This window comes from Petromyzon marinus, chromosome 40 (assembly GCF_048934315.1).
Source record: "Petromyzon marinus isolate PM22_M1 ecotype Great Lakes invasive population chromosome 40, UKy_Petmar_22M1.pri1.0, whole genome shotgun sequence".
Lineage (NCBI taxonomy): Eukaryota > Metazoa > Chordata > Hyperoartia > Petromyzontiformes > Petromyzontidae > Petromyzon > Petromyzon marinus.
In genome coordinates, this window is record NC_133706.1 from 6,008,125 (window position 1) to 6,024,810 (window position 16,686).

General features: G+C 51.9%; 1 protein-coding gene across 1 annotated transcript in view; it reads right to left on the bottom strand.

Moving 5' to 3' along the window:
• Window positions 1-436: 436 nt before the first annotated feature.
• The window catches only part of ANO8 (anoctamin 8), a 67,687-nt gene continuing 51,437 nt past the window's right edge, over window positions 437-16,686 (bottom strand). The window contains exon 17 of the mRNA XM_076073059.1: window positions 437-15,682. Coding sequence (XP_075929174.1) covers window positions 14,807-15,682 — 876 coding nt within the window. The 3' untranslated portion in view covers window positions 437-14,806. The remainder of the gene's footprint in view (window positions 15,683-16,686) is intronic.

The window sequence follows — 16,686 nt, forward strand, 5'->3', positions numbered from 1 at the left end:
CAGCAAGAAAATTTAAATCAAAATTTAATGCACATATTATCAGAGTATATTTTTTGTTTCCATTCCGCCCACAAGCATCGTGGTTAAAGCAGACATGATTCCTTGTCAAATGTTTCAGTTCGGTGCTTTAACATCTGAACACAACTGTTTTGTTGCCAGAAAAAAAGGGGAAAAAACTCTTCTCAGACATCGCGGAGAAAACTGCGTCGGCTTGGGGAGGCCTTCAATCCAGCATTGAGTTCAGATGTAAACCTTGCCCCATGTGGTTGTTGTTTGTAATCTGCCGCATATTGCAAGCAAGTATCGTGCGCACGTGTGTGTGTGTGTTCATCTGGTTTCTGTCCACTCGGTGAGCTCGGTGCTCCGTTACCGCTCCGCGAGCGTTCCCGATTGAGAATCGGTTTCGCGAAATGAAAAAAAAGAATACATCATCATGAATGAGTCAATCGTTTTCATTTTATTAACAGGAAATGATTAAATGTAAAATAGCTTTTTATTCACTTAAATCCAACAGAACAGCGGCAACAACAACAAGAGGAGGATCGTTAATCTGCATCAAACTATTTTATTGCTAAATGATCAAACGTTTAAATGGACGCAAAACAAACGAGAGGGGACTTTTTTTTTGTCAAAATTTCATCGGCGAACGCAAATTCTAAAACCAAGCGACTCCTCGGCGCTAAGCCTGGCGGGACAACTTCACACGGTGAGCCGCTGCGCAAATCTGCAAAGCGGCCACACGGGTGGCGGCGGTTCACCTTGGCCGGGTCCCTGAGTGGTGCAAGGAATGAAATAGGAGGGGAGTGGATGGAGCAGGAGGGGGGGGGGTCTCTCTCCCTCTCCAATCTCCCACCGCGCTCTTCGCAACCCGGAGCCTGGGCACCCTCCAACCCACGGGTCCCGGTGCACTACCACCACCATCATCATCACCAGCAGCAGCACCGTCTGGAACACTCGACAGCTCTGCCGCACACCGACACCACCAAAACAATTCACAATCGCGACACTCGGGGAGCGAGCAATGACCTCCACCGATCGGAACGGCATAAAACTCGCCGCCGCTGGGCAAGGACCGCGGCTACCTCCCAAGGCTGTCCCTGAGCATGAAAACGAACAGGCCACCCCCTATCGCGCGCGCACGTGTGTGTGTCAGCTCGCACGGACGGGCTTTGACGCCGGTCGCTTGTACCATGAGCTAATCGAGTGTGCAGGTGGTGCACCAGGGGCACACGGTCCAGAGAGGCCCAGGTGCCAGGCTTTGGACTGGGGGGGGGGTACTGGGGGGAGAGCAGGGGGAGCACGGTGGGGAGCGTCAATTCCCTTGCTTCAGGGCCCATGCCCCGATGGAACGGCCACCAATGGGCCTCCAGCTCCTTTGGCCAGCATTGGCAGCATTGCACGGCCGCCGCATTAAAGGGGGGAGGCGCGATAAACATCACAAACGCGGGGCCGCACCCCCCCCGCACCCCCCCCCCCCTCCCGGCAAAATAAAACTAGACGACGCGGACCAAAGCAGGGGAAGGATCACACTTCAAAGTGACCCGCGAGACAGTGGCGGCGAAATGTAAATATAGATTGCTCTCCGATGCGTCGTTTTCAGGCCTCCACTGCGCGCCGTTCGGAGCGACGCCCGACGCCTCGCTGCAAGCGCTGGGTCGAGGAATCTCCCGGGGTCGCGCAGCGGAACCCCCGGACAACGCATCAATCTCTACGGCACAACCGGGAAATCCCACGTCGCAGTCGCGGTTGCAGCGGTAAAACATTAAATTACACAGACGTACATTGTAAGTACCTTGAATCGCTGCCAGATAAATTCGGGGGGGGAACTTTAGGCACAGTGCATAGCTTGTCCAGGCAAACTGACAGGCTCCCGTGACGTCTCGGCAAGACAGAGGGCGAATGACGCGTGGGGAAACGACCAAAGCGGAGATGGAGCCACGGAAATCAGCGGACGTGTCGCGGCCGCACTGCCTCGCAGGTGACGCAGCACCGAGAGTGCGGCCAGACCTCGGCCAGCGTAACGCGGTCTCCCCGTCCAGCTGAAGATTAAGGAATGGCGAACGACAATTGTGAAACGTGCCGGACGGGTCTCAACATATTGTCGTAATTCTGGAGATTATAAGATGCTCCCGAAAGTAAGGCATTAACAGAAAAACGTGTACAAATCCGGTCTCTCGTACACGCACGCACACACACCTATCGGATAAGTCACCCCCCCTACCCTTCCAAAGCAAAGTTTTGCTTTAAAATTTAAGGGACAATTTAAGGGACCTTATAGCCTGAACAATATCGCTAATTTTCGGGAAAGCTCCAAAACCACGAGCAGCTGACTCGAGGTGACATTTGGCCAAATGGGAAGTTGCAGAGGTTGTGTCGCGATTAGCCCCATGTCGCGACCGTGCAATCGGCCGCCGTGCAACGACACGAACAAATCCATCCAGACCGATGCATCACAACCTCGTGTCGGAGAACGGCCCACGGAAGCGGACATCGCAGAATCAACTTCTGAGATCCCATCAAGCGGCCAGTGTCATCAACATACCGCGAGGGCACTGCTCCTTTAACAACATCCTACCTGACTTCAGAGAAAATGTTCATCGCAAGACACTCAAATTGATATCGCTCTCGTGTGGCCACGTTGCAAGGAACCGCTTGCAGAACGATTTAAGACCTAAACAGGAGGAGGATTTATCCACAATTCTGGCTGTCGCCTGATGATGCTGGTTGCAATTACCGGCGAAACGTCGTACTCGAATTGTAAATGTTGTGGGTGAAGTCTTCAACACACCGGCGTGCTGAACACGGAACCAATTATGGATAATATTGGTCGCGAAAGCCTACTGCGTGCTAAATTGGAACGAAGCTCACTGCTTGTATCAGGGTGTTCGCCAGAGCAGGCTTAATGGAAATTTGAACCGGGCCTTGAAAGAAACACACGAGAATGTGAAAGCAATCTTGATTTGAAGCTTTCGTGACTGCAGGAATCCATACTCTTTGGTTCTTTCGGTAAAGTCACGTAGGTAGAAAAATAACAGATCACGACGTTTCGATCGCAACACAAGCAACCGTCATCAGGTGGGACAACCACAGCAAGTTTTAGCAGTTTTTTCTTGCTGTGGTTGTCCCACCTGATGACGATTGCTTGTGTTGCGATCGAAACTTCGGGATCTGTTATTTTTCTACCTACGTGACTTTACCGAAAGAACCAAAGAGATTGTGAAACCAATACCCGCGTACATTCATACTTGCACAGGTCCGCTAGTCGAAAGCCAAATTAAAATATTGCTAACGGGTACACGTATACGATATTCACGACTGAGTGAAGTGTACCGCATAGTACACTTTACTGTAATGTGAATACTTGGGAGCAAGCCCGTCCGTTTTACGACGCTACTCGCAAGCCCGTCCGTGATGAACGGCAGAATCGTCACGAGCACGGCATTCCCACTGAAGCCAGCGCACCGCACCGCTGGAATGCAAGAGGCAGATGTTACGTAAAACGTAGCTGTTGTTTTGAGGTCGCGCGTCTGACCACGGCTGGGTAACAGCGACATCAATATTTTTTAATACAGCAACCGAGAAAGGGGGGGGGGGAGACGGGGGGGGGTGTAGCCAAAATTGGCGATCAAAGCCGAGAACATCGCCGTAAGAGGCCCCGGTCATTGATCACCGTGCGGATAAAACCTGGGACCGGAACTCAGAGTCTCAGCGGGTGCCGGGACTCAAGAACGTCGACCCCTGTGGGGGGGGGGGGGGGCACGAGGTGACCCCCACCCACACCCCGTTCAGGACAATGTCACTTCACAGCACGCTGGCCCGTAGGCTGCTGGCAACATCCTGGCCCACGTGGCGTGTGCGAGCGAGCGGCCAGTGGCGAGTTGGCGCGCGTGGCGTAGCCATCGGCGTGCCAAAATTGTACAAAAAAAAAACTACCACGGCAGCCTTTTTGGCAACAAACAAACGGCTGCAGAGTTCAGCGAGTCTGCGGTGTTAAAGTCCTTCAAGAGACGTTAAATGTACTCAAGGTAAAGGCGCAGTCCTGCAAGTGACCGCTCACGCCACTGTTATGCGGAAGGCCCTCCCCACGAGGGAGCTTCAGAGCCCCCCCGCCCCCTCCCTCGACGGGGTATTTTGTCCCGGTGTTCCCACGCTGCTCAGACGTCCTTCGGACGAGGTGGGAGCGGCCCACACTTTGCCCCACCACCCAGACGGGAACGGAAACCTCCCCCGCCGATCGATCAATCGATCGACGCACTTGTGTTGATTTGATCCAGAGGCGCCTGGCGGGGTGGCGGTGGGATTTCAGAAATAACCTCCCTAGATTTCAACCGCCGCTCCGGGGAGATGGAAAAAACGCGGGGGCGTCGCCCTTAGGATTTGCAAGTCCACGGCGGGCGGCCAAAATGCACGGTGGCAGCGCCCCCCCCCCCGCCCCCCCTCCTCGGCAAGGAATGGAACCGGGCCCTTAAGATGTCCCCGAGATCAGTGGCGATTTTCTCCGCGTCACCGGTGACGGCACCGACAGAGCCACCGCGGATGGCAAATTGCGTCGTGGGGAATGCCGCTGCCCTTTTAAAGAATAAATAAATACAAAACGGATACATTTATAAATAAAATAAAACGTTCATCTGGAATCGATATGGGGAGCCGGATCCAAAGTTAACTTTTGTATAAGGACGCAGCAGGGGAAAGATTAAAGCCACCTGTTAAGATTAAACCGCAATTTGTAAACGTCACATTCTCAGGGATGGCGATCGTAGGAGCGAACACAAAGCTAAGGTCACGTATCTGTCAGGAGCGCGACCTTCCATGGAATCGGAGACGCGGGTAACAGCAGGCGGCCAGAACGGATCCCGCCAGCAATTGCCCAAGCTCCGTGGCCCTGTATCGAGATGTTTGCTCAACTCCATGAGTCACGATACATGTGGTACAAAAGGGGGACGAGCACGTGGAGAAAACGCGCACGTGGATGTGAAGACGGCGTGTGGTTGGGAGAGAGGGCAACACTCAGACCCTGTACAGACGGCAATGAATCCACCTGCTGTACTGCTACTTTCCCCCGTGAGCCAGACCTTGGCAGCAAGGGAGCTTCACAAGCTTTGTGCGATTCACCAACCCTCGCCTCGACCTGTGCTGTATTTCAGACCGGGTGCTTGGCCGCCGCCTGCATGGCAAGTTAAACGTAATGATATATTAATATCACTGCTGTTCCTTAAAAGGTAAAACGTCGCGTCTCGACACGGCGTCTCAAGATGTCACGCAGCGGTGTCAGGTGGCAGTAGACTGCAAGGCACTCCACCGCCCGGCCAGTCTAACAAACAATGTCCACGGGCGGAACGGGAGGAGACACGGTAACAAACCTACCGGAAAAAATCTTCGACCGCTGAACCAGTGGCATGGATAGAGTGTGCAGAACCTGCAAAAACCGCGCGGTGAATCTCAGGCGTATGTGGCCCCTCAACTTTGAACCAACTCACTAATGTGACCCATTGAGGGCGGGGAACTCCATCGAGTTTGAATGGCGCAAAACCTGCTGGGAAAGAATGACGGAAAGTTTGTGTGCACCAGTGACGTGCGGTGAGGTCAATGGCTGGGGAGGCACTGGCTTGTGTCAGAGCAAAGATTCACGCACGGAGGGGGGCGTGGCCTCACGGAGGGGCGTGGCCTCACTGAGGGGGGGCGTGTTAGACACGTCCCCCTCAGTGAGGCAGATGTGATAGCTGCCTCCCCTGGTGCTTTTTCATTGCAGTTTCATGACGAGACCAGCGAGCCTAAATATCTTTATACACATACGTGAAATAAGTTACCTGGAGTATGGAAGGCGAGGACATGAAATGAAGGGGTCTACAAACATTACATTGGTGACATACTGAGATAGTAACAGGCACGCGCTTATTGCCCACGCTCCATCCAGTTACTGAGGGGTTGCACAATCAGAGGGGAGGCTGAGCTCGTCGCTGCCTCACCTCTCGTCTCTCCCTGTATTTTCAGCGGAGCTCCGCAAATTTGGCGACTTTGACGATAAAAATGATTGGAATCGTACAGATATGACATTTATAACACAGATCAGTGGAAAAATCTTAATATTTTTGTTTTCTTAACAGCTATTTTCATTGGAGTATGACAGTCGAGGCTCTGCCTCCCCTGACCGCACGTCCCTGGTGTGCATGCACAGTACGTGGAACTTCTTTCGCGCCGTACGTTGCGAACCGCGCGCATCGGAGGCGCGGGGGAGTGGCATCGACATTTTGGAAGTTCTCTGTCCTTCTACACCGGGGGTCGGCAACCCGCGGCTCGCTAAGGGCCCCATCGTGGCGGCGATTGATTAAGCAACCGCCGCCTCGTAGTCACGTGCTTCGGCGGCTTCTTGAAACATTGAGGGGGTTTTTCTTTTTAACCGAATAAAAATGGTTCTTCTTTTGATTTAAAGCTTTCGTGACTGCAGTGATTCATATTCTTGGTCCTTTCGGTAAAGTCACGTTGAAGGGAAACAATAAAGTAATAAAATATATATAAAACAATAAAATTCTCACGACGTTTCATCATCAGATGATGACTGTTTGTGTCTCACGAGGTTTCGACTGTAACACAGTTGCAGTCGAAACGTCGTGAGAATTTTATTGTTTTATATATTTTATTATTTTGTTTCCCTTCAACGTGACTTTACCGAAAGGACCAAAAATATGGTTCTTCTTGTTGTTTTGGTTGCACATCCCCCACCCCTCCCTCCCGGGTTAATAGGGGTGGGGGGGGGGGTTGTTACCCACTTTCAAATCGTAGCGAAGTCGCCGTCAAACAGCGAGAATGCCGCTGGGAGCCAAGCGTGCACGGGCCGTGACGGCGGAACGCAAGGGGCAGGTCCCCACCTCGTGAATGGCCCGAGCCAGCGCAGCTGGAATGCAGAGGGAGCCGTTACGCAAGGCGTAGCCCGTTGTTTTTGAAGCTTTCGTGACTGCGGGAATTACTCTTTGGTTATTTCGGTAAAGTCACGTAGAAATAAAATGAAATTAAGTAGAATAGGACGTTACGATTGCAACACAAGCTAGTCGTCATCAGGGAGAACTAAATGTGAGAGAGAGAGAGAGAGACAAAACACAGACACGGAGACGCACAGACAGGCACACAAGCAGAGAGAGACAGAGACACACAACATAGACACACACAGAGAGAGACACACAACACAGACACACACTTGTGTGTGTCTGTGTTTTGTATCTCTCTCAAATTTAGTTCTACCTGATGACGACTGCTTGTGTTGCAATCGAAATGTCGTATTATTTTATTTTATTTATTTTATTTCAACGTGACTTTACAGAAAGAATCGAAGAATGTAGCCGTTGTTCTGAGGTTGCATGCTCTCACCGCACCACCTGGAATCCCATCGGTACTCGGCGGAGGCTAAGCCGAGGTGAGCTTGGACGGCGCTTGGATGGGCCGGCCACTGTGTATCGAGCAGCTGCTGCCACCGCCGCGGAGTTAAGTTATCGGCAAAAGGGCAGCGGGGGCAGCAAGATGCAACGTTGCACCGTATTATGCTCCGGGCGTCTATGCTCGCTGCGGCATTCACCAAGCCGCAGAGGGCAAGTGGGGTGAAGTACGGTCACAAATAGGTCCCTCGACCCGCGCGTGGCACTGACATGCTCAATCGCAACTCGCTTCACTCTCCCAGGGAGAGATCCGTTCGGTGGAAGGCACTGAGGCAGGAGTGCCGAGTGGAACTCTCTCGAAATTTGCCTGTGGATTGTCTCCGCTCTTTATCCAGATCTGTCACTTTTTGTTGTTGTTGTTGTTGTCGTCAATTCATTTTTCAGTTAAAACATCCTAAACAAGGTGATCAAAGACAGGGCGTACGAAACTGTCAGGTATTCATCCGACGCCAATGAAAGATGGTATCCCTTCTCACACACTAGATGGTTTGGAACTGACCATTCGCCCCCCCCCCCACCCCCTTTTGTTGTAGCCCAGAACCACTCAGAGGTATTTGCTAATTGTCCGCCAGTCTCTCCCTCTCCCCCCACCTCCTCTGAACGGTCCTGGTTGGAGCACCACTCTCCTCCCTCCCCCGACACCCACACGTCACGCCGCACAAAGTTTCGAACGCCCGTTTGTAATTTAGTGCTGGGTGGGTTTGTAATTTAGTGCTGGGTGGGTTTGTAATTCAGTGTTGGGTTGGTTTGTAATTCAGTGCTGGGTGGGTGTGTAATTCAGTGTTGGGTGGGTTTGTAATTCAGTGCTGGGTGGGTTTGTAATTCAGTGATGGGTGGGTTTGTAATTCAGTGCTGGGTGGGTTTGTAATTCAGTGTTGGGTGGGTTTGTAATTCAGTGTTGGGTGGGTTTGTAATTCAGTGTTGGGTTGGTTTGTAATTTAGTGCTGGGTGGGTTTGTAATTTAGTGTTGGGTGGGTTTGTAATTCAGTGCTGGGTGGGTTTGTAATTCGGTGTTGGGTGGGTTTGTAATTCAGTGATGGGTGGGTTTGTAATTTAGTGCTGGGTGGGTTTGTAATTTAGTGTTGGGTGGGTTTGTAATTCAGTGCTGGGTGGGTTTGTAATTCGGTGTTGGGTGGGTTTGTAATTCAGTGCTGGGTGGGTTTGTAATTCAGTGATGGGTGGGTTTGTAATTTAGTGCTGGGTGGGTTTGTAATTCAGTGTTGGGTTGGTTTGTAATTCAGTGTTGGGTGGGTTTGTAATTCAGTGCTGGGTGGGTTTGTAATTTAGTGATGGGTGGGTTTGTAATTCGGTGTTGGGTGGGTTTGTAATTCAGTGATGGGTGGGTTTGTAATTTAGTGCTGGGTGGGTTTGTAATTCGGTGTTGGGTGGGTTTGTAATTCGGTGTTGGGTGGGTTTGTAATTCAGTGATGGGTGGGTTTGTAATTTAGTGCTGGGTGGGTTTGTAATTTAGTGCTGGGTGGGTTTGTAATTCGGTGTTGGGTGGTTTTGTAATTCAGTGCTGGGTGGGTTTGTAATTCAGTGCTGGGTGGGTTTGTAATTTAGTGCTGGGTGGGTCTGTAATTCAGTGCTGGGTGGGTTTGTAATTCGGTGCTGGGTGGGTTTGTAATTCGGTGTTGGGTGGGTTTGTAATTCAGTGCTGGGTGGGTTTGTAATTCAGTGCTGGGTGGGTTTGTAATTCAGTGTTGGGTGGGTTTGTAATTCAGTGTTGGGTTGGTTTGTAATTCAGTGTTGGGTGGGTTTGTAATTCAGTGTTGGGTGGGTTTGTAATTTAGTGCTGGGTGGGTTTGTAATTCAGTGCTGGGTGGGTTTGTAATTCAGTGCTGGGTGGGTTTGTAATTTAGTGCTGGGTGGGTTTGTAATTCAGTGCTGGGTGGGTTTGTAATTCAGTGCTGGGTGGGTTTGTAATTCGGTGTTGGGTGGGTTTGTAATTCAGTGCTGGGTGGGTTTGTAATTTAGTGCTGGGTGGGTTTGTAATTCAGTGCTGGGTGGGTTTGTAATTCGGTGTTGGGTGGGTTTGTAATTCAGTGCTGGGTGGGTTTGTAATTTAGTGTTGGGTGGGTTTGTAATTCAGTGCTGGGTGGGTTTGTAATTCAGTGATGGGTGGGTTTGTAATTCAGTGATGGGTGGGTTTGTAATTTAGTGCTGGGTGGGTTTGTAATTTAGTGTTGGGTGGGTTTGTAATTCAGTGATGGGTGGGTTTGTAATTTAGTGCTGGGTGGGTTTGTAATTCGGTGTTGGGTGGGTTTGTAATTCGGTGTTGGGTGGGTTTGTAATTCAGTGATGGGTGGGTTTGTAATTCAGTGCTGGGTGGGTTTGTAATTTAGTGCTGGGTGGGTTTGTAATTCGGTGTTGGGTGGGTTTGTAATTCAGTGTTGGGTGGGTTTGTAATTCAGTGTTGGGTGGGTTTGTAATTCAGTGCTGGGTGGGTTTGTAATTCAGTGCTGGGTGGGTTTGTAATTTAGTGTTGGGTGGGTTTGTAATTCAGTGTTGGGTGGGTTTGTAATTTAGTGCTGGGTGGGTTTGTAATTCGGTGTTGGGTGGGTTTGTAATTCAGTGCTGGGTGGGTTTGTAATTCAGTGCTGGGTGGGTTTGTAATTTAGTGTTGGGTGGGTTTGTAATTCGGTGTTGGGTGGGTTTGTAATTCAGTGCTGGGTGGGTTTGTAATTCAGTGCTGGGTGGGTTTGTAATTTAGTGTTGGGTGGGTTTGTAATTCAGTGTTGGGTGGGTTTGTAATTTAGTGCTGGGTGGGTTTGTAATTCGGTGTTGGGTGGGTTTGTAATTCAGTGCTGGGTGGGTTTGTAATTCAGTGCTGGGTGGGTTTGTAATTTAGTGCTGGGTGGGTTTGTAATTCAGTGCTGGATGGGTTTGTAATTCAGTGCTGGGTGGGTTTGTTTCGCGGTAGTGCTGCCCAGCAGCTCTCCGATGGGCTTTCGGGTCGCGCCGTACTCCGCCGTTTGGCACGGTGTCCCGACGCTACGCTCCAGCATCCTGCTTTGCGAGTAACTTTGAAGGTGGGAACATTTTTTGGGTTTTTCGTTTTGCGGAAGCTCCCAGCATGTCGCGAAACGTCGGACGTCACGCCGACCAATACGCGGCACGACCCGATTAAAGCATCGCAAGCTGCGGAGATGTTTGGTCGCTTGTTTTATGGAGACATTAAGCTCTGGATACAGCTGGAAATAATAATAATTTCAACACAAAGCTACAGTTTTAGCAAAACGTAAATTGTAAAAAAAAAAATCTGAAATTTAATTTGCTTAAATTAGCACGTAAAATGTTGACACATTTACAGTTAGTCCCCTTTGTTAACGAAAAACGAGACGTTGGCGTACGTCGTGACGAACGTGGTGACGAACGTCGCGATGCCAATCGAGGGCTCTCCTTGCGCGCTCGCCCCGGAGGGCCCCGCAGAGGGAGATCGACGGTGGTGCCGAGGGGGCCGGCGCCGCTGCCGGCAACGGTGGCCGCTACCGCCGCGCCGTGCGCGTGAGCGGGCCGAGCGATGTCAACGTCGCTTGCTCGGTACCACGACGCGTCCCGGGAGATCACGCAGGGAGGGGAGGGGGGTGAGGGGGTGGGGGTGACGGGGTGGGTCACTGAAGATTGAAGGGGGGGGGGGGGGGGAAGGCAGAAAAATAAAATTGGCACTCCCCAAAGTCAAAGCGCGAACATTGTTCTATACAACTGTAACGCGATTTGAACGATTAAAATGAAAGGCCATGAATACAGGCGGTGTCAAGATGTTCGAACGCCAAAATAAGACGCCTAACATACAAGGCATCATCAAGTCTGCATTCGCCACTCGGACTTTGGGGCCGTCTATAAATGACGTCACGCGATATTGGACGACTTTTGACCCCCCTCCCCTTGTCACACGGCGTCACAAAAAGTCAGACCCCCCCTCAAATATGACGTCACAAAGATCTGCCCCCCCCCCCACAAAACCATATTTCCATTTTGAAAATAAAACATGCTTCAAATGGCTTTAAACTATTGTCATTGTAGTGTGTATTAAATGTGGCGCTGCACTCTGATGTTGTAGGAGTGTTGTTGTAGCAATTCTACATTTATTTAAAGTTGCGCATTTTCACGTGACGTCACATTTCTCAAACCCCCCCCCCCATCACACATCGTCACAAATGTCTGACCCCCCCTAGGTGCGTGACGTCATTTATGGACGACCCCTTTGTGGTAAAACATGTTTTAAACGAATATGCTTTGATAATATATAGTCTCTGTCCTTGAAGCTGATTGGCCTACACCAGGGTAAAGCCTTTTTTTCAATCATTCAATATATCTTGACGCTGACAAAAAGGGTCCCATAGATACGGACGGAGTCCATAGAGCTCTCGAACATCGAGCAACCATTTACCCCCCCCCCCCAAACATTCGAAGCAACGCCAACGACTCCGTTTGTGCGGCCGAGTCTCGAACCAGCGCTGGGACTCCTCCAGCACTGGGCTGCCCCTTCGAGCGATGCAGAATTTGCGACTCGTGGTTTTACCGGCAGCACCCGCGGTGTGTTTCAATGTTTCCATAACATTTTTGTTTTACACTGCTTTCCCTCCCCCCCACCCCCCCCCCCCCCCCCAAAAAATATTTTTGTTGTAATTTAAAAAATAAATAACTACTTGGACATTACGAGCTTTAGCAAAAGGGGCGACATTCGATCTTCGCTCGACGCAGGGACACTCGCCACCACCTGAGCTCGCCCGGACATTTTGGAGGCCGCGCCACGTAACGTTGAGGACGGCGCGCTGTGCTTAGCCACGTGAAATACGCATCGGGCAACGGCCAGGTTCGGCCTGGAACGCAACACTACGCGCAACAGCATCAGTGTGGACAACAACATCATCATCATCATCATCGGTGTGGAGCTAATGCCCGAGGGGGGACCCTGCGCTCCCTTGCGGTGACAAGAAGTTCACCGTCGGTCAAAGCTGTTTTGGTTAGACAAGCTGGAATTTCTCTACCATCGTCGCTATATATATATAAAAAAGCCCCTTACCGTAGACGGGAAAACTCGTTTCTCTTTTCCTACTGGCTATTCAGAATCAGAATATTTGTTTAGACTGGAGGAATCCGACGAGCTATGAAGCTCTTTTTTCGCATTTGTCCAGGAGATTTGCTTTGCCCATCCGGAACCAAACCAGGAAACTGACATCACAAAGGTATCTGAATTTAGCTCGGGGCCAAGCGGGGCCATGTGGGGGGCAGTGCCAATGATGCAATCATTGCGTGTGACGTCACTGCAGGGACGCTGCATCGTCACGTTACCTACGTACGCCTCTCGACCCATTCGTCGTGCGTGATTGCTCGTCACGAAGCGTGCGTGAAGACTGCATCCGCCGCACCATCTAGGCGCATCTCAAAGTGTTCATCGCGTGTGAGCGGTCAGCGACCTGCTGGCACGGCTCAGGACGGCTCTGGTGAAGCCGGTCTCACCACGTGTCAACAAACAAACTAGATTTGTTTTGTAGGGTTGGTCAAGACTAAATGAAGTGAAAACCCGACTCGTAATGGATGGGATCCTTTTTTTTCTGCAGCCATTGAGATCGTCAATTCACTACGTGCGAAGACTCGGTTTAATCGCAGGTGGCTGCCTGGAATCGAACCCAGGCTCTACACTTGGCTGGATGAGAGTCTCTGACAACAACCACCTCTGGAGCTGGCTCTACAAATTGCCGGAAAATCATAAAACGGACTCCATTTCAAATGACCAAATCACCCGGAATGGGCCCAATCTCGTTAGATCCCAGGAGCTAAGCATGAGTTTAGCCTGCATAGCGCTTGGATGGGTGACCGTCACCGTGCACAACCAACAGGGGTAGTGGGTGATGTGGGCAGTTGTACTCCCCCGCTCTGAACTTCACCAACCCTCCGATAAGCACGGTTGGTTACGTACGATGCGAAAAAGTTCAACGTACGTACGGCACGTACAACCCGCACTGACCAATGTGGTGACGAAGCATGATCAACATCGCTCAGGGATTCGCAAGGTGTCGGGAGGCCCTCTTATCCCAGCGGCGAACGAACTGCGCCCGCATAGAGCCGCAACGTTGCCTACGTACGGTGGGAAAGAAGTTCAACATACATATGTACATAGCCACGGCCAGCGTTTGTCCCCTTTCCACAAGGTCACTTGACCTGATTTTTTGCTTCAACCGTGCCGCTCCACCTCATTTGGCCCCAACTCCACCACCCCCTGGACTATTGCACCACCAGAATTATTTCTGGTAACCCAGCAGCATGGTTTGGCAAGTCCCTCTGTCCAGGTTGGAATTAAAGGGAAAAAAATAACTAAATGATGGCAAAAACCCAAACCGTATTCTCCACATCACCAGACAAATATTTCGCCCACCCTTTATATTCAAGCCAAAGTTGGGGCATGCGTCTTACGTGCGCGGTAGGTGTGTGTGTGTGTCATACTTTGTGGAGCATCTTGCAATGCAGACATTACGTCGTTTGTTAACGTTCCCAAGGCTCGGAGTGAGTAATTCTATTTTTTTCTTTCTTAACAAAAAAAGCAAATAAACAATAAAGGTCTCTCGTCTCTGGGACACACCCTAGGGGCTGCCCGGCATGAGTCGTTCGAGACGAAACAAAATAATGTTAAGGAACAGTCACGTCGCTAAAGCGCCATCTGCTGGCATCCACAGCCACGCTGAAGTTCCCTCCCCTCCACTCCTGGCCCCTCACTTTGTCACAACGCCACGGTGCATGCTGGGAGCCGCGAACACGTTAATGGTCGCCGAGAATATGGAACGCTGCGGCTGCCGTGGATCGCGATCGTTTCGATGACGAATCGAAACGGCGTCAATTTAGTGTCTCTGTTTCGCAGCAGCAGCAGCAACCTCGCGGAGTCTCGCGTCATCAAAATCTCCAGTTGGCAAAATAGCACGCACAATCTTCTCTCCACCCGCTTCTCTGAGATAATTCCTATTTCAATAACAGCGCCCCCTCTTTCCTCCCCCACACTCCCTGTGAGGGTCAACACCCACACTTGCATATGCTCTTCTCATTCAGTCAACCACACCATTGCAAAGCACATGGATATAAACCTAAAATGACACGACCGCAAAGAACGTAATAAATAAAACTCGCTCTCAACCACAGAGTCGTCGAGCCGCCAGTGCTAGAGCACACAGAGAGAGAGAGAGAGACGGTCACGCTGCGAAGACCACAATGGCAGTTTTCCACGGTCGGGCCGAATATCGCTCCGATGTATTGCATCGGGGCCGTACCGCACGCGCTGTCCGACGCTTCGCTTCATGTGCTGCGACCCTCTTCAGGAACCGAATTCAGAGAGGACGCGGTTCGCGCTGCCGGATTTCGGCGACGGCCCGGCGACACTCGTCTCAGTCTCCCTTCTCCGAGTACGCCTCCTCGTGTTTGCCGTCCCGCACCGAAATCTGGGACGAGCCGCCAGCCCCCTCGGGCCGTGCGACGACCGGAGCTGCCGAGCACAACGACGACGACGCCGACACGGTTGGAGACGTCAAAACCTGATCCCCTGAACCCTCCTCTTTCTCGGCAGCGCCGGCGCCGTTCCCGTTGCCGCCGCCGCCGCCGCCGTCAGCGCGGACGAAGCCGAACAGCTTCCCGAGCTTCGTGGGCGACTGCGCTCGCTCGGGGCCCGACCCGGCGGCGGCGCCCGCGGCCACGGCGGCGGCGCCCGCCGCCGTGGCCGCGCGACTCTCCGCCGAGGGCGAGCGCAGGAAGCGCCGGCTCAGGAAGCCCGGCAGCTTGCTCTCGCCGTTGGGCGACTGCGCGGCGGCGGGCGTCTTGGTGGCACCGGACACCGTCCTCTCCTCGCCTGCGCCCGCCACGGCTTGCGCCGCCTTTGAAGCAGACGGCGCCACCGCCGCCGTCGCGGACGCGGACGATGTTGTCGTTGTCGTCGGGGACGAGGGAGAGAGCATGCGGCCCTGCATGGGGATAATCTGCTTGAGTTTCATGCTCTTGGGCAGCGAGCATGGCCGTCGGGGCTTGTCGCTGCTGCCGCTCGTGTGCTGCTGCTGCTGCTGCCTGTCGCCGCCGTGCGTGGACCCGGACGATCCTGGCGTGCTGCCCGCGCCCTGCGCCGAGCCGTGTCCGGCTCGCTCGTCCGCCTTGCTGCTTTCGCGGGCGGCGTCCTTGGCGCGGAGGTGAGCGGCCCTCTCCTCTCGCAGCTGCTCGCGCCTCTCCTCCTCCTCCTTCTGCTGCCGCCGCAGCTGCGCAGCTCGCTCGTACCGCTGATGAACGAACGATCATGCAGCTGGCGAACGTGAAATCGTACCGCTGGCGAACGCATGATAGTATCGCTGGTGAACGCGCAATCGTACCGCTGACGACCGAATCATCATACCCCGCTGGTGAACGCGCCATCACACCGCTGGTGAACGCGCCATCGTTAATCGATTGCTATGCTGTGCTATTGGGTGAGCGATGACGTCCCTTTTCCAGGTTTTGTATTTCAACACGAGGTCATGTCACCAAATCGGCTGCAGAGAAAAGGCACTTAACTTAAAACTTTTCATAGCCAAGCACAACGAAAGCACCGAGGCAGTCGATGCATCTCACTCGATTTCAGTTCACTGCCGGATGAAGCTCAAAGCAAAGCCAAAAAATATTCTGAGCAAAACGTAGTCGTACGTTGACGTTGAATTCAGTCGTTAAAAGTCTTAAGCCACCGATGATATAACTTTATTGGTCAGAATATGATCAATACTAAACTATGTAGCTCTTTTCCAGAAGCGACCTGGCTATCACAAATGATAACTCAAAGAAGTGGCTTATCGTGTGGAAATTTATAGCAGTCAAATACTCTAAACGCACGTTGATGCTAAATATGGAAGGAAAAACCAGAGGGCCTGGAGAAAAATCCACGCGTCCACAGGGAGAACACGTAAACTCCAAATATACAGGTGTCAGGGCCGGGATCGAACCCACGACCCCCTGTATACCAGGCGAGGTAGTTAACATCTTGCCACCAACGCAAATATACGTGGCAATGTATTAGAAAAAAAAATATCCGAGTAGAGATGACAATCTTGTTTTATGACGGTGGAGGGGTTAATGACAGGAATTGCAGCATAAAACTACAAGTGGCCAAAACCCAAACACACATACGAATGAGCAAAAGCAATTATTTGAACCATGTAAAAGTGTCTTAAAGACATATCTGGGAGTGGAGCTCTCCCTGTTTCCTGAGCAGGCCTCATGCAGGCATGTGACAAGGCGGAGTGTGGTGGTGGCG